General features: G+C 42.4%; 1 protein-coding gene across 4 annotated transcripts in view; it reads left to right on the top strand.

Moving 5' to 3' along the window:
- Positions 1-25,256, top strand: part of OSBPL9 (oxysterol binding protein like 9) — a 138,760-nt gene that overhangs the window by 15,714 nt on the left and 97,790 nt on the right. For all 4 annotated transcript variants that reach the window (XM_023501555.2, XM_023501554.2, XM_012547479.3 and 1 more), the window contains exon 2: positions 6,602-6,652. In XM_023501555.2, coding sequence (XP_023357323.1) covers positions 6,602-6,652 — 51 coding nt within the window. The remainder of the gene's footprint in view (positions 1-6,601; positions 6,653-25,256) is intronic.

Below are 25,256 nucleotides of genomic sequence, written 5' to 3'. Positions count from 1 at the left end.
GAAGCTTCTGATGAACATCAGAAAACTGGTCAAAAAGAGATTAGAGGGGCCTCCCGCTTGGGGCCTGGGCGCTGCCAGACAAGGCTCCCTGGACACGGTTCCGGGGTGGAAGTTCTGAGGTGAGTGGGGGTCCTGCTCCCAGTCCTGGGGCAGAGAGGAGCACCGGCACTTGCAGCTGCAGGGGAGCAGATTAGAGCACAGACCAGGGGAGCAGTGACCTCACTTCTCCCCAGATCACACTCCCTGGGAAGCACCAGTAAAGCAAAGAACCCTCCAAAACTAACTGGGAAGACAGCATTGTGAGAAAGCCTGGAGCTTGGGACAGTGCTCCTCATCCCCAGGTCCAGGTCAGCTGAGCCCAGCTTTAACCTAAGTTAAAGTCAAGAAATATCTTGGAGAAATAAATAAATGGCAATAATTACAAAAGAGAATCTGACTGTGAAAAGCTGCCATCAGGAGAGGGAACATCAAGACACAAACTCAAAAGACATGAAAACAAGTACAAGCAAGGTCTTGGCAGGAATTGCTGGAAAAACTAAAGGAAGAGCATAACAGTAATTTTTGATAATCAGATAAGAGTGGTAGAGGAAAAACAGGAAAAAACAAATGCAGTGCAAGAAATTATGAAAAGAAAGCTAACAACTTAGTAAAAAAGAAAAAAACAAAAAACATACTAAAGGATATAACACCTTAAAAACCAGAATTGGCCAAGTGGAAAAAGAGGTACTAAAGCTCATTAAAGAAAATGATTCCTTAATAAATAGAAATGGGCAAGTAGAAAGTAATGACTCCATTGAGCATCAAGAAACAATAAAAGAAAGTCAAAAGAATGGGAAAAAAAGAAGAAAATGTGAAATATTTTTTTAAAAAATATTAGAAAAACAGCTGACCTGGAAAATAGGTCAAAAATGGCAAATTTAATAATTATTGGACTATTGGACCTAAGATGGCAGAGTGGGCCAGGGCTATAACTTTACCAAATTCACCTCCAACAACTACAAAATAACTTTGTACTGAAATGGTGTGGGGAAGGGGGGTCTTGGGGCTGGTGTTACTCTGAGATCTGCCACGGGGATCTGGGCTGAGACCATAGGGGGTGGGGAGAAGGAGGTTCACCTGGGGGGTGGGATCAGGGGAGGAGGCCGAGCTGCCCTGATGCCTGCTATTGCACTGAGACCTCAGGGTTTAGGGTTTAGATATGATGGTGATAATCATAAGCAAATTAGGGGAGCATGAAAAATTTTACCTGTCTGATCTTTGGATAAGGGAAGAGTTAGTTTATGCTTAACCAAAAGGGAAGACCATAGGAAATAAAATGAGTAAATTTTGATCACATGAAATTAAAAAGATTTTATACAAACAAAAACCGATGGAGCCAAGATTAGAAGGAGAGCAGGAAACTAAAAAAATTTTATAGAAATTTTTTTTGATAAGGACCTCATTTCTCAAATATTTATTGAACTGAGTCAAATTTATAAAAATGAGTAATTCCCCAGTTGATAAATGGTCAAATGATATGAACAGGCATTTTTCTGAAGAAGAAATCAAAACTACCTACAATCATATTTTAAAATGCTCTAAATCACTTTTGATTAGAGAAATGCAAATCAAAATAACTCTGAGACACCATTTCACACCTGTCAGATTTGCTAACCTGACCGAAAAAAGAAAATGGCAAGTCCTGGAGGAATATAGAAAAGTGTGATGTACATTTGGTAGGGTTTTGGACTCCATTCATTATGAAGAATTGAAGAGAATTGAAATGGGGAATTGAAATTATGCCCAAAAGGCTATTTAACTGTGATGCAATAATACACCTACTAGATCTGCCATCTCAAAAAGATCAAAGAAAAGGGAAAATATAGAAATATTTGTAGTATCTCTTTTTGTGGTAGTAAAGAATTTAAGGGAATACCCATCCATTGGGGAACGGCTAAACAAGTTGCTATATATAATTGTGATGGAATACTCTCATGCTAGAAGAAATGATGATGAACAAGTTGTTTTTTAGAAAAACCTGGGAGGACCTATATGAATTGATGCAAAGTGAGGTGATTATACACAGTAATAATAACAGTATTGTATAATGAACAAATCTGAAAGACTTAACTGTTCTTATTAATACTGAGCCAAGATAATTCTAGGGACTCATGATAAATTATGCAATCTACTTCTGGACAGATGAACTTTGAGTGCAAATTTAAGCATAACTACTTTTTTTTTTTTTTTTTTGGTAACTTGTTAATGTAGAAATAGTTTTGCATGATTTCCCATGTATAAGTGATTTTAAAATATAAAGTTTAAAAATTTTTTAAAGAATAAAAAACAAATTTATTTTTAAAAAATTATGATCTGCAGGAACTCTTGCCTTATGAATAGAGTCATGTGCATTATAAGATTTCGTCAGATGCCTTGATCCTAAAACTCACCGGAAACTTAGAGACTAATGTGATTCAAATCTGATTTTACAGATAAGGCAATTGAAGCCCAAAGAGATAGTGAATTTACTGAAGTCACATGGGAATTGTTTACATTTATCATTTGCAAAATACCCTTCAGAAGAAGCTTTCCAAATACGGAAATATAAAAATAGATATCCTTCCTCTTTATCTTGTGTTTTGTGCCATCTTTGTTTTTCTTCGTATAGAAAGGCACATACTAAGGGTTAGATCCCTGGCCCTTTAGTAAAAAAAAATGCTGTTTTGATCTGATTTGTTGAGTGTTGTGTAACTTAGAAAAGACACGGTTCCGACTTCCCATTCCTCTCTTGCTCTTCACCATTGTTCCAGATTGTTCTTTCAGTTTTTCATGAATTGCATTGCTCTCTCCATTTCAGTAAAGAAATAGAGAGTTGCATGGGTTGGCAGATTTCATTGTAGTATTTTCTGGTATTGATGACTCAGTAGGAGGGGAAGCTATTTCTCCTCTCTGTTATCACTAGTCTAATTGCCATTATTTCTGAGTAACGCTGCTGTGGGTTTATGTTGCAATAACTCTAAGCTATGCAGTTTTTATTTTAAATTTCTCCTGAAGAAGATAACTTCCCCGACTCGCTTCTTTGCAAGATGTGGGGAAGACAGGTCTGCAAATGTGGAACATGGAACATATGGTCAGGCTTTTTCAATATGCTAATTAGTTGTGTGACTTTTTCTCTCCTTTTTGTTTTAAGGGGAATAGGCAAAGGATTTCAGGGAGTGATTTAGGCAATCTAAAGTTTTTTCATGAATGATAGCTTATGTCGACAAAGCATGTTCAGGTTTACAAAACTCTTTCCTCACAACCTTCTCGGAAGCCTGTGAGCCTTCTCTGCTCCCTTTTACTACTTTAAGTGGTGATCTCATCAGCTCAGGGATTCTGTAAAAGTCAGGTTTTTGCTGCTGATAGTCAGATCTGAGGATCCAGGTCTCTGCTGCCCTGCAGGCTCCTCTCTCCAGCTGCCTCCTGTACAGGACCGAAGGCAGCCTGGACCGTGGAGGGGAACACCACTCTCCAGGTCCCACAGGTCCTCACCCCGGGGTCGTCCGCAGTTTGTCACTGTCTCCTTGCCCAGCTCCGATCCGCCCGGGCAGTGTCCCCTTATTCAGTTCCGGTTTTCCCCCGGACACCGCGGGGGGGGGGGGGGGGGGGGGGTGTCTCATCACCTCCCACCTGCGCTGCTGCCATAGCCTGGCGGCAGCTTGCTCCATGTCACAGCTCTGGCCATGTCAGTCACTCCCTCTCATCACCAGGATCAGATATCAGATCCTCCGCTGGCATTTGAAACCCTCCCAACCTTTCCAGCCTTTTTATGCCTTATCCCCCTCCCCCTAGACTCGGTGACACCGGGCCCAGTCCCAGAGTGCTCCTCCTCCTGCCTCTGCCTCCTGGCTTCCCTGAAGCGCTAGCCCTGCAGTGAGCCTTTCCTCCTCCCTTTCAGTGGGAGCCTTTCCCTCTGCCGGTCATCTGCAGCCCATCCTGGTAGATCTGGTTTCTTAGCGTCCTTGCCTGCTGTCTCCCTTTTCAGCTGTGGTTTCTGGAGAACAGGGACATTTTTTCTTTGTGTTCTCAATGCCTTGCACAAAGTCAGAGCTTAAGGCTACAGGTATTATCCTCCCATTTTGCAGCTGAGGAAAGTGTGGCTCAGAGAGGTTCAGTGACCTTGCCAGGCCTCTGAGGGCAACTCCTGCCCTGTACACGCTCCCTGGACAGATCACTCACTGACTCTTCCCAGTCCGAGTTTCCTCATCGGTCAGACTTTACCTCGCAGTATTTGTTGTGAGGATCAGCTGACACAGTATGAAGTACTTTGTGAACCTTCAACCACCAGATAAGTGTTTGTTATTGCTGTGACAGCTTTTCCTAAATGACTAGTTTCATGAACTTCACTGTGGAAAGGCAGTGTGTGTAAATGTCCAGGCTTTCCCCTTCTGAAGCTTCTCCTCCTCTGTCTTTGTCTCTCAGAGAAAGAAAAGGGAGTGGGAGCGGGAGCGAGAGTGAGAGCAGCCTTCTGCCGTCCTCCGCCTTTAGAGAGCCATGGCCAGTTGGTTTGTCCCTGCACTGACTGGCTTAGTTTCATGGAGTCCACAGGCCTGGAGATTGAGAGGAAGAGGCAGTTTGTTGCCAGGGAGAGAATGCTGGCTTTTGCCCTAGAACCTAGTTTCCTACACAGTGATGAGAAATTCCACCTATGAGGATGTTAGAGAGGAATGGGAAGACCAAATTACTGACTTAGAACCAACAAGCTGGAGCCCATGTTTGGCTGGAAGCACTGAATTCAGCCCACATTCCTTGCCCTGGCGATCCCCAGCCTTTGCAGTCTGACTCTCGCTCCCCTTCCCAGTTGGCCATCCAGCATGAGACCACCCTTCATTTACTCCGTGCTCCCCACCAACCAGGCTACCGAACAGTCCCTCAGCTGTGAGGGATCTTTCCCACCCCGGATCTTGACTCGCTTGGATAATGTCCTATCTTCTGCTGTCTGGCCGGTAGAAACCCTTCCTATCACTCAGAGCTGCTTCTCTGATGCTTTTGTCCCTTAGTGTTCCCTTTTACTCAGAAACTATTTTTTATTTCTTATAGATCTTTACACCTTGTGTATTCTATTTGGGAGAAAGAAGACTTGTATAGAAATAAGCTCCTTGAGTTTAGGGACAATAGTATTTATTTTTATAGACTGTGAGAGTTGCCTAGGAGAGGGTGAATGATTTGCTAAGATGACACAGTTAATATACTTATTAGTGAGACTTGAATTCAGGTCTTGTCTCTTAAGGCCAGCTCTTATCTACTAGGTCAAACTTCATCTTTCATAGTAATATTTGATGAGGTTCGGCGCAGGGCAGAGAGTTGTGGGAACCCCCTCTGGTCGGTCCCCAGGTCCTTCGTAAAAGAACTTGTGAACCCAAAAAATTAGACTGGCCAAAGAAGTTTATTGTTGGAACTGAGAAGCCAGCCTTTGATAGGACAGAGGCAAGGTAAAGTCCTAGCAGAGAAATCCCCACAGAGAGGTAAAGAGGAGTGTGGTCCTGTTAATGAAATAGGTGAGAGAGCTAAAGAGGGATCAACACTGAAAAGAGAATGTCCTCTCAGCAGGCAAAGGGTCCTCAAAGACAGCTATGCAAGAGAGAGGTTCCTTGGCATGATTCCTGCTTTTGGCCCTCTGCAAGGAATGAGTCCCAAGTTGCCCTTTCTTATAATTTGAGACTTTAGCTAGGGCCTGGGTGCAGGTTGTTGAAATCTTGGCAAATTGAATAGAAATTTTCCATTTGAATGAGTGTCTCTATACTAATTTCCAACTCATTAGAGGTCCATAGAAATCTAGATCTCTAGCTCTGGCTAAGTTGGAGTGGTCCTAAACTCAATTAGTCCCACCCAGATAACAGAATGAAACCACTTTATCTTGATTCCCTAGAGCTGGTCTCTCAGGGGAGAGCTTCTCCGAGGGTTCAGGAGTTTCTCAAGTTTCCCCCCAAAGTCAAAAACAGAGAGAGAGAGTGTGTGTGTGTGTTTCAGTGTTCCCCCGTCATATTCAATAGATGTAAAAGAATGAACTTCTACAGATACTAGTTTTATACCCTGAAAAGTTTTGGATTTTCTTGTCTTAGAATTCACTCTCTTTTCTGGCAGGGTGTGTGGAAATCCAGCCCATTGAGATCTGGTTCATTTGAGCTTTGATTGAAATTTTACTATAACGGCATTGTACAAGCCTTAAAATTGTCAGAGATTTTGAGATCTGGACTCCAGCATTGTCCCTGCCTGACACCGGGATCCCTGGACCTGTATTTTCAAGTTTCTGAGCCTTATTAGTTTAGTCCTTTGTAAACTAGGAATCTCACAGGATTGTCACGAGGAAAGAGCCTTGTCATAATCTTAAAATGACTACAAAAAGCATCCCATACTCACAAGAGTAGTTTCAAATCCTAATTTTTAATTTCTTTGTCTTTTGTAAATTTGGTGGGGGAAGGGGGATAGCGATATACAACTCTAAAATCTTGTCTTTTCATCCCAAGATATTTCTAAAATACACTATAGTTAAAAAAAAAAAAAATCTTGCTCATAATAACAAATAGGCCAAATTTTATTTGTAATATAAATATTTTATGGCATGTTTTTGTTTTTCTTTCAGTCCAAGGACAAAATGATGAGAGGTTCCCGAAGAGGCTGTGTTAGACTCAGAGTAAGTAGCTTTCTTTCTCTCATTCTTTCTTTTTTTTTTTCCTGGGAAGGCTATGTTTCAGAGAATGCTAAAAAATGAATGTTTTGGATGCTCTGATTTCAGAGCATTTTGTCAAGTCCTCTCTATCCTTCCCCTCAGAGGCCCCTTCATTGTAGACAGGCCCTCCAGATTGGCTGCAAATGTTTTTCATTCTCACTTTAACATCTGTCATCTGGGTCCATTATACTTTCTCTCATAGCTCTTTCTTTGTTTTTCTTTGCCATCTTCTTTTAGGCTTAGTGTTATATCAGTTTTCGCACAAAGATGCTAGACTATAAGATGAGTACGGTCAGGCAGATGAGACTTCAGATTGGAACCCTTCAGAGGGAGGAAAAAAAAGATGCTTTCAGATATCTTAAAAGAGGTTAACATCCATCTTTGGTGATCGTCATGTGACTCATTGAGACTCCTCAGATGTACCCATGACTTTGAAAGGCTGTTATCCTGGTCATTTCATTCATTCATTGATCTTAATAAACTCTTTTTGTATACAGTAGGTGTTTAATGTTTGTTCACTTAAATGTTTCTTGAAATGTATACCAAATCACCTTGGATGAGAATAAACTTTCCCAAACTTTATGCCGTAGAGGGTGGGAGCATGACCCTTGATCTTGAGATGAATCAGTTACCCAATAAATATCTATTAAGCACCATCTGTATGCCAGGCATTGGGTTAAACTGAGAGTCAAAGATTGGGTTTGAGTTCGGGATCAGCCACTCACCAGCCGTGTGACCGTTGCCAAGCTCCTTCCCTCTGTGGTCATAGTGAGGGTCATAGAGAGTCATAACTCTTCTTGTAGGGTTGGGAAGGAATAATTGTAAAATGAAGTGTTTCAGTGGAGGCCACCTGGTTCTCTCCTTTGGGCTATTGGCAAGGTGAGGAGAGTCTGGAACCTAAGGAGCGGCATAATGTCCCGGGAGTGAGTGCTCGACTCGGATCCCGGAGAACTGGGTTTTCAGCTTTATCACTTACCCTCGCGGGCCTCTGTTTTCTCCCATTTGCTCAGTGATGTAAAGAGGAGGGACTAATGTGGCTTTTAGCTTCCTTGACCTCGTGACCTAGCAAATGAACAAAGAGGGTAAAAGATAGATTATTGGAAGGCAAACTTACTAATATACTGCAAGTGGAGCTTCAAATCGGGCCCTACTGGTTCTAGAAAAGAGTTGTAAATTAGCAGTTCCCTCACAAAATTACTAAAATGTCCTTACCCAAGAAGGTTGCTTTTGTTTCTGTGCTAACAGTCCAGATGGATGAGAAGGCCCCACAACCACCCAGACCTTCCCAGCAGGACTGTCTGTGAGAGCAGAGACCTGGAAACAGTGGAGGCCACTTGGCTGGGAACCAACATGAGGGAATATGGCCATCCTGGAGAAAGCACAGATGCCAGGAATGCAGAGAAACTTGAAAGATTTGTATGAATTAATGAATAGCGATCTGAGAGAGCCAGGAGAGCACCCGGCAGCCATGTCCACAAGAATAAAAGACAGGAATTGAGATCTGTGATGTGACTGCCCTCAATGCCCCTGGAACTTCTCCTGGAAGGAGGCACATGGTTATTGTCTTTAACTGCCCCTTATTCCATGGAGGGGGCAGATGGGGAAAAATCCAAATGACCCTCAAGGCATTTCTGACCCTTTATTTTAAGAGAAAGGTTACAGGAGTAACAATGAGCAGACCCTTAGATCTCAGTAGAATTTGATGAGAGAACTGACCATCTCCTTTGTGGGGCGGTTCTCTCTCCCTAGAATTACTCAGGCAGGGACCAGCCAACCACCCGAGGAGGCTCAGAGGAGGGTTCCTTCGTTAGGTGCCAGGCTGATCTGGATCCCTTCCAAGTGTTCATAGAATACTCGTTTGCCAAGGAGGCCCTTTGGCAGGCAGGTATCAGCTGGAAAGAATCAGGCTCAAGAAGTGGTACCAAAGGGCCTCTCAGGTAGATGGTGCCTGGAAAGGTGATGGGGCAGTGCTGAGAGCAGGAGATGGAGAAGGGCTTGGAGGAGCAAGCCTGAGCTGAGGCGCTGAAGAGGGCTTCCAGCAGACCCTGGGTCTCTGATGCTCACTGCTTACACATTTCCCAAGTTCCTTCTGAGGCTTACGTCCGGCTTTTAAAAAACTTCCTTCGGTGGGATCCCCAGATTCCTAGACACCTGTGGAGATCTAGAAGGGACCTTAGATAGTCCTTGCTCCGTCTCCCCCTTCCCCTAAGGGGTGCATAGGAAAATTGATGGAGGGGAGAAGCCCTAGCTTCTGAGGTCACCTAGCCTCGGCCCTGCATCCTTGGGCGATACCGCTGAATCCCAGATCAATGGGGTGGTTTAGAAAGGGAGAATGTGCAGAGGGAAGAGGCGAACCCACTTTTTCCAACTTCTTGTAAAGGCCTATTTCCTCTGCAGCACACTGCCCTTGCCTCTCTGTGCTCTGCAATGGCTCTGGCTTCTTAAAGACTTTTCCAGGAGTTTGCAAGCTTGGGGAGGTTCTACTCTACCATGGGCACCAGTGGTCCTTAAAGGTCAGCCATCAGCCGATGACCCTTCAAACTGCAGAGATTCAAGATAGAAGCAGAGATTTCCTTCTGTTTCCTTGGGAGGTAGCCCTCATGTTTCCAGATAGGTCTGTATGCTTCAAGAAGAAAGGAAAACTTTGCCTTACCTTAGTATCCCAGGCCTCAGTCTAGTGCCTATGCTTGGAGAATAAATATTTTAAAGAAGTCATTAACTAAATAATATTATTTATTATATTAAGTAAACAGAAGAAATAATGCTGAACAAAATAAAAATTCACAAAAAATTAAACTTTCTCTAATAACTCTTTCTGCTTTGACTTTGGTTTTGCCTGCTTGTTATTCTCCCTTGACCTCTTTAGACTTCAGTTTCCTTGCCTAGAAAATGAGAACAATAACAGTATTTATATTCCCTTTCTTCTGAGAGAGAGTCATAAAAACCCAGGGAGGAAAGACATATCTGCAGGGTCTGGGGCTCCCAAGGCCAGGGGGAAAGAGCCCTCAGAAAAGACCATCAGATTTTATCAGGAGAGACTCTTGCTAACCTGGGAGAGAGCCAGGGTATCCTTAGTAGGAGATGGTTGCAACCATCACTCATCTGGGAACGCCCCTCCTTTTCTGTTGGGAATGTCTTATAAGGCCTTAGCTGAGCTTGACCGTCCTGCCTTCTGCCACTGCTTGTTCAGCAGCTTTGACTTCTGTGCTCCTCCTTTCCTTATAGCTCTCTGCTCAGCAGCGCATGTTTCACCCCCCCCCCCAATAGTATTTTATTTTTCCAGATACATATAAAGAATTTTCAGCATTCATTTTTGTAAGACTTTGTGTTCTAAATGTTTTCCCTGCCTCCCTTATCTCCTCCCATCCAAGAAAGCAAGTAATCTGATATAGATATGTATGTACAGTCCTTTAAAACATATTTCCATATTTGTCTTGCTATACAAGAAAAATCAGAGCAGAAGGGGGAAAAAACCACGAGAAAGAAAACAAACCAAAAAAGTAAAAATACTGTTCTTTGAACCACATTCACTCCTTGTGGTTCTTACTCTGGATGCATTTGGCATTTTCCATTCCAAGTTCCTTGGAACTATCTCGAAGCACGCCATTGTTGAGAAGAGCCAAGTCCATCATGTCATTGGGTACAGTGTGTTCCCAGCTTGGCCTGCTTCACTCAGCATCAGTTCATGTAGGTCTTTCCGGGTTTTTCTGAGGTCAGCCTTGAGCAGCACATTTTCTACCGAGGTCACAGGGAATATGGGAAGGCCCATGTGGCTCAGGCGTGCCCCAGAAACTCCAGCGTTGGCCGTCAGGAGCTGGGGCAGATGATGCCTCTGCTTTCTGGTTCTCAATAATTCTGAGCCCCCTTTTCTCTAGCATTCTGGCATTTACGTGGCCTTCATTTTCAGAACTATTCCTCCCCTTCCTGTCTTCCTAGGGAAACTTCTCTTGAATATAACAAAGGATGAATAAAGGGGGAAGGGGGGAAAGATTCACCAGGACTAACCCAGCAGCCTAGTCTTGTGGTGAGAGAATACAGGAAAAGTCTTTGGAAAAACTTGAAGATTTTCTGCTGTTGTTCTCCTGCTAGTGGTTCAGCCTGGGATAGAGCCTGGGACCTGGAGTCTGGGAGAGGAGTTCGAATTCCGCCTCTCCTGCTTCCTGTGACTGGTACATTGGGCTGGGGGATCCTGGGCAAGATGCTTCACTTCTCTCCGCCTCAGCACTCTCATTTGTAATACGAGGAGAATAACAGCACCGACCTCCCAGGGAGGTAAAATGAGATTATTTGCAGGGTGCTTTGCCAAGTGCTGTCACCTGTGACGGGATCCCTGAGACTTTTCACGTGTTGTCAGTGTCACCCCATCGTCTTGGGCCCCTGCGATGGAGTGCTTGTTAAATGCTGCGCTCCTGGTCCTGTGTTGGGGACAAAGGTGCAGAGAGAAGCCAGACCAAATCGGTTATCCCTGCCCCTCCTCCTAAGGAGCGGACACTCTGATGGGGGAGGGAGCTGACAGTAGTGGGGAGGGAAGAAGGGAGGGAGGCCAGAGCTGGGAGAGAGAAGACACCTGCAGGATGCAACATGAGCAGCCGGGGTCTGACCAAAGGGAGGCTTGGAGGGATCTCCTCTATGGGGAAAAAAAAGGGAGCTTTAGTTTTTATTTCTTTGGGGCCAAAGTTGGTCAATATGGACACCAAAATATTCCTTTTTTTTTTTTTTGGCTGGGGGAGCCGAGGAGGAATTCTTTTCATTTCTTTTGTCCTGTCTTTGGCTGCTGGTTCTGTCAGCTGGCTTCTGCCTCAGTTCACAGGAGTCTTCCCAGAAGCCTCCCTGCCATTGTAGCACTCTTTCTCTTCATTTTATTGTTTCATTACATTCACATGCCACCATTTGTTTAGCTCTTGCCCAGCCACTGTCTCCTAAACCAGGACTTCGTTTTTTTTCCCCACTTGTGACCCTTTTCATCTGAGAAATTTTTATGTGACCTCTGGTATATAGATCTGTAAATTAGGTGTGCAAATCACACTTGTACGAGGATAAATCATAATTTTGGGGCTCCCATGTTCAGTTACAAGATCCCATATGGGGTTGTGACCCTCCGGTTTAAGAAGCTGGCTGCCAGACTGCTGCAGGCCTCTTGGCCTCTCAACTCCTCTCAGTGTATTCCCCTGGCATACTCCCCTGCCAGGGTCAGGACAAATGCCTTTTTGGCATCTAAAGCCCTAACCTGACTCCAGATAGGTGCCCATGTGTGCCCGCTGGCCTTCCAGACTGACACTTCTCGAGAGCCCAACCCCTTTTCCTTCCTTGCTTTTTTTCGCACAATACCCAGTCTCCCCCCTTGGGCCCTCACCCAGACTGCCCCTCCATGCTTGTGCCCTCCTGCTCCTTACCTCCCCATATTACAATCTTAGCATCCATTGAAATGCAGCTTGCACTGCCTCTGAGCGGACTCTCCCTCTTCCTCATTACCTGGCATTTACTGGGTGACTTCTTCCTGTTGTGTGCAGGCCGGTTTCCCTGTTTGGACCTTTCAGGCAAGGACTAGCATTTTTAGCTTTTACAGCCCTGCGGAAACTCCCGTTGACTTACCATTCCAGCTTCTTGGGATGTTACTCCCCCTCTTCCCTCTGCCAGCCATACTGGCCTTCTCTGTTCTCATGCAACGGCAGGCCATCTCTCTTCTACAGGCCTTTGCACTGGCCAGCCTGGTTACGTCATCCTTACTATGCAAAAGCCCCTTCTCTTTTAAGACCCAGGAAGGTAGCTCCAGTGTTCAGAACCCTGGACCTGGGAGCTATGGGACTCTAGTTCAAATCCAGCTGTAGACCCCTAGAAATTCTGTGATCCCCCCAGGCAAGCCAGCTGACTTGTCTGCCTTGGTTTTCTTAACTCTGAAATGGGAATAATCATAATGCTTCCTCCCAAGTTGTTGTGAAAATCAAATGAGATAATTTGTATCAAACTCTTTGTAAACTTTTTTTTTTTTTTTTTTTTTTTTTTTTTGCTGAGGCAATTGGAGTTAAATGATTTGCCCAGGGTCACACAGCCAGGAAGTATTAAGTGTCTGAGGTCAGATTTGAACTCAGGTCAGTCCTCCTGACTTCAGGCTGGGGCTCTAACCACTGTGCCATCTAGCTGCCCTTCTTTACCAACTTTAACGTTAAATATTATTATTGTTACATGAAGCCTTTTCCGATCCCAGCAACTGCTAGTGCCTTCCCTCCTAAACCTTAGGTAACCACTTTTTAGCATTTTTTTTTGTGTGTGTTTGTATACACAAATATATATGTATATGTTTCTGTGTCTGTATATGTATATTTCTACTTCTTGTTTCCCCAGTATAATGTAAAGCCCTTACAAGTAGGTTTTCATTCTTTGTCCAGAATTTCCAATTACAATTTTTAACATCCATTGTTTTGTTTTCTTTTTAAGTTTTGAGCCAGGAACATAGTAGGCACTTAATGGATGCTTGTTTTTCCTTCCATTTAATAGTGTTCTATTTTTTTTCCAATACAAGTAAAGATAGTTTTCAAGATTCATTTTTGTAAGATTGTGAATTGCAGATTTTTCTTCTTCCTGCCCCAAGACAATAAGCACTCCGATATAGGCTTCTCATACAATCATGTTAAGCATATTTCCATATTAATCATGTTGTGAAAGAATCAGAATAAAAGATTTTAGCCACAAGAAAGAAAAAACAGAAAACAGATTTTTTTTAGAAAGTAAAAACAGTATACTTTGATTTGTATTCAAGACTCCATGGTTCTTTTTCTGGATATGGATAGCATTTTCTATCCTAAGTCTGTTGGAATTGTCTTGGATGATTATTGCTGAGAAGAGTTAAGTCGGTCATAATTGATCATCACATAATCTTGGTGTTACTGAGTATAATGTTCTCCTGGGCTCATTTGTGCTCACTTTACTCAGCATCAGTTCACGTGAGTATTTCCAGGTTTTTCTGAAATCTGCCTGCTCATTATTTCTTATAAAACAACAGTGTTCCATTATATTCATACACCGCAATTTGTTCAGCCATTCCTCAATTGATGGACATCCCCTAACTTTCCAATTCTTTACAATCACAAAAACAGCTGCTATAAAATATTTTTGCACATGTGGGTCCTTTCCCTCCTTTAAGATTTCTTTAGGATACAGGCCCAGTAGAGACACTGCTGGATCAAAGGTCATGCGCTGTTTGATAGCCCTTTGGGTAGAGTTCCAAATTGCTTTCCAGAATGGTTGGATCAGTTCACAACTCCATCAGCAGTGCATACGTACCTCAGTTTTCCTACATACATTCCAGCATTTATCATTTCCTTTTTCTGTCTAGATGCTTGTTTGTTGATTGATCAGTAGCTTAGGCCGTCTCTGAGTTGCAGTGGGCCCCGATGACAGAAATCCTGCAAGCTGTGACCAAGCTGGGTGACCAGGATAGTAGAGGTGTGGGGATTCATTCTCTAGGTTGGATGTTGTGACCTATAAACTTTTCTGGGAAATCATTTTGACCTTACAGGCCAGAAAAGCAGTGTATGGCTGGAGGAAGAGAAAACTAAGCAGTCGTCTTTTGGATTGTATCAAAAAGACAATCATGAAGTTATCCAAGCCTGCATTAATCATTACAGGACCACACAGTTGTTTTAAGAAGTCTGTTCTTAACATAAAGTAAAAAATTTCAAAGGAATTAATGGGAACAATGCAAACAAAAATGACCTAGCTGTACCAGATCTAAAACTATTTTATAAAGCAATGGTCATCAAGACCATTTAGAACTGGCTAAGAAATAGAATAGTTAATCAGTGGAGTAGGTTAGGTTCATAAGACATAATAGCCAATGACTATAGTAATCTAGTGTTTTACAAAGCCAAAGAGCCCAGCTTTTGGGATAAGAACTCACTATTTGACAAAAATTGTTGGGAAAATTGGAAATTACTATGGCAGAAACTAGACATTCACCAGTACCTAATATTCTTTATCAAGATAAAGTCGAAATGCTTTCATGATTTGGACATAAAGAGTGATACTATCAGCAAATTAAGAGAACAAGGGACAGTCTACCTCTCATATCTGAAGAAGAAAGGAATTTATGGCCAAAGAAGAACTAGAGAATATTATGAAATGCATGATTCTGATTATATTAAATTTAAAAAAAAATTTTTTGTCCAAATAAAACCAAGCAGCATGATTAGAAGGGAAGTGGAAAACTGGGAGAAAAGATTACATTCAAGTGTTCTGATAAAGTCCTCATTTCTGAAATATAGAGAATTGATTCAAATTTATCAAGAATTCAAACCATTCTCCAGTTAGTAAATGGTCAAAGAATGTGAACAGACAATTTTCAGACAAAATTAAAGCCAATTCTAGTCAGAGGAAAAAATGCTCTAAATCACTAATGATTAGAGAAATGCAAATTAAGACAACTCTGAGGCACCACTATACACCTCTCAGATTGGCTAAGGTGACATGAAAAGATAATGATGAATGTTGGAGGGGGTGTGGGAAAACTGGGACACTAATGCATTGAGGGTGGAGCCCAAAAGGCTATGAAACTGCTTACCCTTTGATCCAGCAGTGTCACATTGGTTCTGTATCTCAAAGAAATTATAAAAAAGGGAAAAGGACCCACATGTGAAAAAATACTTGCAGTAGCCTTTTTATAGTGGCAAGGAACTGGAAATAGAATGGATGCCCAACAGTTGGGAAATGGCCGAATAAGTTATGGTGTAATGAGTGTTATGGAATATTATTGTTCTATAAGAAACCATCATCACGGTGATTTCAGAAAGGCCTGGAAATACTTACAGGAACTAATGCAGAGTGAAATGAGCAGAATCAAGAGAACATTGCACACAGCAACAAAAAGATTATACAATGATCAATTTTGATGAACATGGCTCTTTTCAACAGTGAGGTGATTTAGACCAAATCCAATAGACTTGTGATGGAGAGAACCCTCTGCATCCAGAAAGAGGTCTATGGAGCTTGAATGTGGATCACAATATAGTACTTTCATCTTTTTTGTTTTTGTTTGCTTTTTCTTTTTCTTTTTGATCTGATTTTTCTTGCACAGCATGATAAATGTGGAAATATGTTTAAAAGAATTGCACATGTTTAACTGTATTGGATTATTTGCTGTCTAGGAAAGGGTTAGGATTAACGTTTTACAAGGATGAATGTTGAAAACGATCTTTATGTATTTTGAAAATAAAAAACTATCATCAGAAGAAAAAAAAAGAAGTCTATTCTTAGGTCCATATTTATATCTTACTCTTTTAGCCTTGGGTTTATCATGTCCTTCCAGGATGCTGTGGGAGTGGGTGTGGGGAAAGGGGTCACATCCAAGTTTTGTGATGCTATATGTGTCAAAACAGCTTTTTTTGAAAATTTTTTTCATTTTTCAATTTGTTGTTACACTTTTTTCCTATTTATGTGTCAGAGACCTTTTGTTTTGGTACTGGGATTCTCTCCACTGATGAGTTCAAATAACTTATTCTTTGCCATGTAGCATGTCCATGTCAGAGGTAGGATGGGAACCCAGATTTTCCTCATTTCAACACCAGATGACTACTCTTGCAGTTGTATTTCAGTGTCAGAATTTCTTGTAATTTGAGTTGTAGCCTGAAGGTCATATGTATGTGGATATGCAGAAATCATTTGGTTATGCTATACCATGATACATAGTGCCTTTCACATGAAAAGCACTTGAGAAATGATTGAAATGGTTGAATGAAAATGGTTGAATTAAATTCCTAAATGGTTTTGAATAGAAGTTCTGAAGTTGTGTTCCAAGTTATCAGGTGAATTTTAGATAATTCTGGCCACCTTAGGCTTTGGAGTAGTAAAAAAATTCTGATTTAGTGCATAAAATTGGTTTAAACAGAAATTTCTCTTACACTTTTCTTTTTTTTAAGATTTTAGCTTTGGGGCAGTTTTCCACATGCTCGACTACATTATTCTTCAGTTAGTAGAGATTTGGGCTCCTGTTGTCCTTGACTTTTTCTCAACCCTTGTGAACTCAGCCTACTATGCACTAATTTTTTTCCTCCTGAAAAGTATTAGTTTAATATAAAGCAAAATTACTGAAGCAAGTTCACATCTCTTAAGCATAAAATATCAGCAGAATGGCTGAGTATCTGTTTTACTACTAGAGGAATATGAACTATTTAAAGATGAAGACTGTTTTTCCCTTTTTTCTTTTGAATTTTTCTCCCTTTCCTTTGCTTTCTTCTGGGATTTGTTTCTTTTGTTTTAAGATATCTTCTTCAGTCAAACTAGATGGATAAGACAAGACCTTTTCCTTTTTCAGTTTTTCTGTTATTTAAATTTAAATTTAATTTAATTTAATTTTCTGTTATTTCTTTTCTTCTTCCTCATTTGTATCTGAACTGTCTCTTGAAGGAAGCTAGGGTTCCAAGTGCACCTCACAATATATTATTTTTGGGAAAACACTCCACTCTACCCGCTCTCGGCTCAGCTGCCAGTGATGGGGGTAGCCACAGGACGGCACTGCCCAGCCCCCAGGTTTGGGGTCAGAACCCTTCCCAGCTCGGCTCTTCCCCATGTTTCCAGCCTTTGTAGCTTTAGATTCCTCTCCCTCATGTGATTTCCTACCCTCCCAGCTCGGTGACCTGGGCCTTTTCCCCCGGCAGGCCCTCCTGGCTGGAATGCGTGGCTTCCCTGCCTTTCTTCTGTTCTTGCCCCCCTTTCCTTCTGCAGAGGCCCCTCCAGGGCTCCCCCTTCCCAATGTGTTCCTTCTGAATGCTCCTTCTCCCTACTCTCTGGAAGCAGTTGTTTGCGTCTTGTTGCCCTCCGTAAGCTCCTGGAAGGCAGGGGCCAAGTTTTTTCTCTGTACCCCTGTAACCTATCACAGCCTCAGGCACCCAGTAAATAATAACGGCCTATTAGGGCTCTGAGGTAAGGATGACTCTTGGGTGTAGTGGGGAAAGATAAGATCTGAGATCTCTTGGTTTCAAATCCTCTGATTTCTAGGCTTCCCCAAAGCAGAAGGTGATTGCTCCTACGGGCTCTGCTTGGAGGATGCCCACGTTTGGACTTGTTGGGGAGCGCAGAGGTCACTTCGTCTAGTCCTAGCCAGGAGCCAAAGCCCAGATGTGGGTCACATTTGGGCTTGACCTCCCCCTCGGGCGCTCTGTGCAAGTGAACCGTGGACCACGGATGCCTCCTCTGTAGGAGACGGCCAAGGTGGCCTCCAGGAGGGCCTGCCAGGCCCCTTCCAGCTCCGACAGCTGAGGCATTCTTAAGTTTCTGGGGGACTGAGCCCACGGCAGCAGAGCTGGGGCCTTTGACTCCTAGGACCCCCTTTCTTCCGTCCTGTTTCTCCAGTATGTGTGGGTGCTCCTAGGATTAGTGAAGTTGAGAGTCATTTAGAAGAATGAGTAAATCCAGTCCCGAGTATCCCAATCCTAAATTTGGAGTCCATCGAGTCAGGCCCTCTCGCTTTAGAAATGGGAAACCCCAGTCTTAGATCCCTCCCATAGAAGAGCAGAGCTGGAGATTGCCCCTAAGGTCTTTGAGCCCAAATCTAGAGTTCTTAAACCTGCAGGGATTTGTTCAGATGGAGAGGAAGCCGGGGTAATTTGATGTATTAATTTACTGTTTTTCAAGTAATTGTACTTGCTCCAGGAATACTCTAGGTGGCAGTGATTAGATAGTTTGGGCTTAATGCTCAGGGAAATGGACTTTCTGATCTTAATCTTGTACGTGGCAAACTTTTTTCCTTTTAATTTATTTCTATATTTAGGCTTGGACATAAACCACAGACCTGAAATTATAAACCATAATCTACATATATAATTTGATTATTTAGGAATATAGATTGGTATTATCTAGTCACTAATAGTAACCACAGACCCGTTGTATAGTCTTGCCAAATCTCAAGCAAGTCCCAAACTAGAAAATATGAACAAGATGGTGAAGTAAGTCTGACAACTTTTGGCTCTCCAGAAAAAGACAGAATATTGCCTCAGAGAGAATGTAGAGCAGGCTTTCACCATGTCAGGTGGTCCCAAATCCAAAGAACTTCATAAGAACTTTAAAAATAAGAGAGATTGAGGGAAGATTAGGAGAAAAAAACTGGGAGCAATTCAAGAAAATTATGAAAAAGTCAACCAACTTGAAATAGAGAACCAAGAACTGAAGAAAATAATTCCCTAAAAACTAGAATTGGGCAAAGGGAAACCGATGATGTTCTAAAACACACACAATAAAACACAATCAGAAGAATATGAGAGTTAGGTTAAAGCAGTTCTTCTCCAAAGACTACCTAATACAACCTCTGGAAATACCTGACCTCTGGGGCCCAGATTGGGGCACAGTAAAGGGCAAATGCCTCCAGGCCAACTCTGTGGCATCAACAGCAACCAGCCTGGGGGCAATCTGCTGGGGGAGGCAGCCTCTGCCTTAGAAACTTTCATCTCTGGGACTCTGATGGCAGAGGAGGAAGATTCAAAGACTGGTATGGCCAAGCACAGTTGTGCTGACCAGACCCAGAGCCAGGGGGTAGGGGGTGACTCTAGCTGTGGCATAGCAGTGGAGAGGAGGGCCCAGGATTGCGTCTCAGAACAGACCTCAGAAAATAACAATAAGAAGGACCTGGGGCATTATTCTCTAGACTTTAAGACTGGAACTTGATCATACTAATAGCTGCTAAAAATAAAAATAAAAAATGAGCTAGCAAAGGAGAAAAAACCTAGCCATAGACAGCTACTATGAGATTCGAGAAGATCACTGTTCATATTCACGTGAAAATAATGGAACTAAAAATAACATTCCTTTTCCAATGAGGAATGTCAAATAAGACCCAAAAGATTTCTTAGAAGAACTTTACAAGGATTTTAAAAATCAAATAAGGAAGACTGAGGAAAAATCAGAAAAAGAAAATTTAAAATCAGTCAAGAAAATTATGAAAAGAAAGTCAACCAACTTGAAATAAAGAACCAACAACTTAAGAAATAATTCCTCGAAAACTAGAATTGGGCAAAAGGAAATTCATGATGTTCTAAAACACAAATAATAAAACACAATCAAAAGAATGAGAAAAATAGAAGAGAATGTGAGATCTCATCAGAAAAATAATTGCTCTAGAGAACAGAATTGATGAAGAAAAATAAACCTAAGAATAGTTGAAATTTATGTCTGAAAATTATGATTAAAAAAAGATTCTTGAAACAGTAGTACCATAAATTAATCGATTAAAATTGCCCTGAAGTTCTAGAATGAAAAAGGAAAGCAGATATAGAAAAATCTGCCATTCACCGCCTAAAAAAGATCCCAGGAGCAGGAATTATCATAGCCAAATTTCAAAGCTCCCAGGGTAAGGAGAAATATTGGAAGCAACAAGAAAAAAATTAGTTTAAATATTGTGGAGTTACCATGAGAATTATACAAGACCTAACAGCTACTATGCTGAAGGATCATAGGCCTTAGAATACTATATTTCATAGAGCAAAGGAGCTGGGATTATAACCAATGGTAATCTACCCAGTAAAGTTAAGTATGATCCTGAATGGGAGTGAGGGGAGAAATCATTTAATGAACTGAAAAATTTTCTGGTTTTTGTGACAAAAACAGAACTGAAGGAAAAATCTGACATATTATCTAGGAGAAATATAAATGTTAAAGACCAATTATGAGAGACACAGTATGGTCAAATCATTTATTTCCTATATATGGAAATATCTGTTCTTTTTATGACTATCATTTTTATATGGGTAATTTGAACGAAAGGCTTGGGTTGAGCCGATTAATATGGGATGAGTTTAAAATAAAACTCCAGGGAGAGATAAAAAGGAGAAGTTATTTCATACAAATGAGGCAAAAGGAAAAGTTGATAAAGAATAAGTTAGTAGAGGGGATGGTGGTGTTAAAGCTTTACTTTCACTGGAAATGGGTTAAAAAAGAGCAATATGTATTATATTTATAAGAGTAAAAAAGTTTTCTAAATTCAGAAAAATAAGAGGACAAGGAAATAGCATAGGAGAAGAGGATGAGGGAAGGGATTATTGGAGGGGTAGATAGGTTAAGGAATACGAGGGCAAGGTAAAAATAGAGGAGTGAGAAAGAAAATAGGAAGGAGAGAACTATACAAGGAGCAGTTTAGAATGTGAATGGGATGAATTTATTTGTAAATTTAGTATATTAAAATTTTGAACTCAATATATTGCTTTCAGGAAATGTTATGAAAACAAGAGACATAAAATAAAGATCAGGAATAGAATTTATGATGTAAAAATAGTAGGGGTGGTAATCATGATCTGGGACAAAGTTAAACTAAAATAGATTTAATCAAAAGAGAAAGACGGGGAAACTACACCATATGTTATTCATATTTCTTGGTGTTGTTTTAGACTATTTAAATTGAGAAAAATAGGGAATGATTCGGGGAGGAAGAAGTAGCTAGCCACCTTCAGAAAAACAGGACAACTGAAAATAAGCATGGGATGGTTTTACATGTATGCACATGAATGTATATGCGCATGATTATAGATATCTATATTGTATGCATATGTATGTAGAGATATGTACACACATAGAAGGGTGTGTGTGTGTGTGTGTGTATTACATATATTCACGCTTAATTGTAGCCTTGGGGTGGGTGGGGATGAGAGAAGAAGGGGAGAAAATAAAGTAAAAAATACACAACAGAGAACTTCGAGAAAACAAGGAAGCAAAGAAAAGATGGACAGCTCTGAACACCATGTGCAGTATTTATTACATAGAGACTTTCTTAAAATGGAAATTTTTTGCTTATATTTTGAATCCCTTCATGTTTTGCTGTACACATGACACATTTTTCATTTCAAATTTTGTATTTAAGCTTGAAATTTTATGGGGGCAGCTGGGTAGTACAGTGGATAGAGCACCAGCCCTGAAGTCAGGAGGAACTGAGTTCAAATTTGGCCTCAGACATGTGTAATACATCCTAGCTGTGTGACCCTGGGCAAGTCACTTAACCTCAATTGCCTCGGGGGGAGTTTAAAATTTTAAAAAGATTTTTAAAAAGAAAGAAAATTGAGAACCATCCAAAAATATGAAAAAGATTATTTCCCACAAGAAGGATTTGCATGTTGTGCATATTAATGTAACATATAGTGTCAAAAGACTAAACTCTCTTATGTTTTTAATATATTAAGTTTTAATTATTGTCTTTTACTTTTTTAGGGCATCATAATTTTCCCCAGTATCTCTTCCCCCCCCTCCTACCAAAGAATCATCTCATAACAAAATGGCATTTTTTAAAGACTAGGGGGAAAAAAAAGAGGAAAAAACCTCAGAAAATAAAAATTAGGAAACTGAAGCTCAACAAAATATAGTGCTTTAAGAGGTAAAATGATTTGCTACTAAGTGTCAGAGGGAGAATTTGAGCCCACTTTTCTTCTCGCTCGAGTCCAGAAATCTTTTCTAGTGAATTATCAGAATAAGTATGTAGGTGGAAACTTGTGGATAGTTGAAAACGAAGCTCTGGAATTGAGGGGAGAGAGACCTGGTCTGGCCCAGAAAGGCTGAGGGCCTTGGCCTGGATGCTACAGCCAGGATGAGCAAGTACACTGTGGAGCCCAGGCCTGCTGATGTGGAGCTGGTCCTAGGGAGCTCTGTTTTACCAATGGGGGATCTATGTAACAATGGGGAAGGGCCTGCAGAGGGATTCTGAGAGAAATGGTCCTTTCTGTCCAGTGTTTAGTAACTGCTTATTGAATTGGGACAGCGGTTCCCCTCCTCATTCCTCCTCATTCAGAAATCAGTCCCTGCTGGTGATGCGGGCAGACTTGGGGGTGCTAGGCTGATCCCGAGAGGGAGAATCAGGTTTGGGGAAGTGGGGAAGCATTGAGTGGGTTCTGTGAGGGGTCTTGGGTGGGAAGGAGGAAGCCAAATGACCCTTTTTTTTTTTGCTGAGGCAGGGGGTTAAATGACTTGCCCAGAGTCACACAGCTAGGAAATATTAAACTGGTTTCAGATCAGATTTGAACTCAGGTCCTCCCGACTTCAGGGCTGGTGCTCTATCCACTGTGCCAGTTAGCTGCCCTGACCATTCTATTATTAATACTATGCTAGCATTATTAATAAGAGATTACCCAGAGACTCTCTCCATCATTTTATGTATCATAACTCAAACCCAGGTTTCCTGCTTCTAAGTCCAGTGCCCTCTGGGGGAGAATACAAGAATTGCAAAGGGAGAAATTTGAAGAGAAGTCACCTGATAGATCAGTCTGTCGGTCAGTGGGTAACAGGAGGGGTTCATGGATCAGGAATCATCTGAATTTCTGCTTCTTAAAGGAACAGAAGAATTTCAGGGGCAGCTCGATGGCACAGTGGATAGAGCACCAGTCTGGACTCAGGAGGACCTGAGTTCAAACCCAGCCTCAGACATTTAATACTGCCTAGCTGTGTGATCCTGGGCAAATCACAAAACTCCAGTTGCCTGAGGGGGAAAAAATAGCATTGCAGTGAGGGGAGCAGTGGAGGAAGGGTATTCTAGCAATTGCACAAAGGTAGAAGAAAGTAGTTACAAGGAAGTAGGAACTTAATGTCCCCAAAGACTCGCACATGACCAGAGCAGCACAAGGTGCACAGGCAGGAGGGGGAGGCTGTGGGTAGGATTTGGGGTGATTATGGATTATTATCTGAGTTAGCGAGTTTTCATGAGATCCTTGTGTGCTCGGCCCCAGGGCTACGGAGGCAGAGGAGGCTATGTCAGTGTATATGCGATGCCCAGGTACACAACTACCCATCCACAAGGCGGGGGTGGGTCCAGGTGTGCACACACTGAAGGTCAGAGAGAAGGGGGGGACAGGAGGACCTGGGATCGCGCCTGCCCACGGCCAGAAGGGCCGCCTCTTCCTGGGAAACAAGGGATGCTGAGACTTCAGAGGGAGAGGAGCCAGGGAAGGAGCCCTGGGGAGATTTCTGACCAGTGATGTCCCTCGCTTCTCGAGTCTTCCTCTGAGGGGGACGAGCATTGGCCGGCTTGAGGTTGGACCAGTCTGATGTGGTGAATGAGGACAAAGTGGGGGGCAAGATGCCTTGTGGCAGCCAGGACCCATTTGAGATAGTGGGACAGATTCACAGTCAGCACCTTTTATGGTTTTTCCCCAGATTTATTCAGCACGATAGGTTGAATCCCATGACCTAAAATTCTCTTGAGAAATTCGCTCTCAAGAAGGAAATTCCGAGAACTTGAAGAGAAATCATTTCAGTGGGGAGGGGAGGGGAGAGGAAGGAGACCAGCATTTATTCAGCACCTGCTTTGTGCCAGGCACATATGACCTCGTTTGAACCTCAGTAATCCTGGGGGGTACATCCTGTTTCCATTTTACACTCGAGAAAACCGAGGCAGGGAATATGTGTTTGAGATCAGATTTGAACCCAGACCCGGCTCTGTATTCATTGCCCAGACTCAGTTCTTTTTTCATAGCCATTTAGATGGTTAAGGGGTCTGGGAGCACTTCGCCAATGCAGAATTCAAAAAGGGAGAAAAGGGTCGTTTAGAAGCGTCTAGAAGAGCAGTCCCTGAGAGCAGCGAGCCCTCGCCACATGTGGGTCAGTTTAATTCCGGAGATGGTGACTCAGAGACTCAGTCTGTGGGCCTGTTCTGTGGAAAAGACAATCAGAGGGCCCAGCTAGGGATAGTGGAGGGAAGCTTCCAGAACAGCTGCCAGAGAAGGGCCGAGCGCGTACAACCCCTTTTCCTTGGAGGATTCTAAGCACTTTCTCTTCCTGAGTCATTTAAGCAAGACCAGAGTCAGGGCTGGAGTCTTTGTCTGACCAAGCTCGAAGTGCTCCAAGGGGTCTGCTTCATGGCCATTGGAACAAACTGTTCTCTTCTGCCCTTTCCAGGGATGCTTGGGGTGCACACCCCTAACTCACTGTTGGATCTGAGGCCCTTCAGTTACCCTCAGCATGTTTTGCCAGGACATGTGGCCTGTGCTTAGCCACGGGCAGATGAGCCCACACCAGCGAGGCAAACAACTCATCCTCCTTCTCCCCTAGACTTTCTCAGTGTCTGGATGTTCTCCATCCTTTCAGTCAGAGTAGCATCCTTGTCCCACCCCACCCCCGTCACTTCTGGGGTCTTGTGGCCCTCAGTGGCCAATCACAGGCTCGGCTTAATCATTTCCTCCCCAAGATTGTTCACAAGCATTGTATTCTTTGCAGTTGTGGCCACCACTCTAGGGAGAGAGCTAGCCTTTGTACAGGCCTCCTGGGCAGTGAGCTGGCCCAGTTGGAGAGGGCTGGGCCTGAACTCAGGAAGACTCCTTCTCGTGAGTTCAGATGTGTCTTGAGACATTATCTGTGCGATTCTGGACAAGTCAGTTAACTCCGTGTGCCTCAGTTTCCTCATCTGTACAATGAACCGGAGAAGGAAATGGCCAGCCACTTCAGTATCTTTGTTAAGAAAACCCCAAAGGGATCACTGACTATGACCAAAAAACAGCTGAACCACCAAAAAAATGCTCTGTGCTAAGTTCTACAACTGTGATCTGTTTGGTCCTTGCTACAACCCTGGGAGCTGGGGCTGTTATTAGCCCCTCTTTATAGTTGAGGAAACTGA

The sequence above is a fragment of the Sarcophilus harrisii genome, chromosome 4 (genome assembly GCF_902635505.1).
Source record: "Sarcophilus harrisii chromosome 4, mSarHar1.11, whole genome shotgun sequence".
In the NCBI taxonomy this organism is placed as follows: Eukaryota; Metazoa; Chordata; class Mammalia; order Dasyuromorphia; family Dasyuridae; genus Sarcophilus; species Sarcophilus harrisii.
Note: the sequence above shows the minus strand (reverse complement) of the source record. Positions and strands in the feature narration are given on the sequence as shown.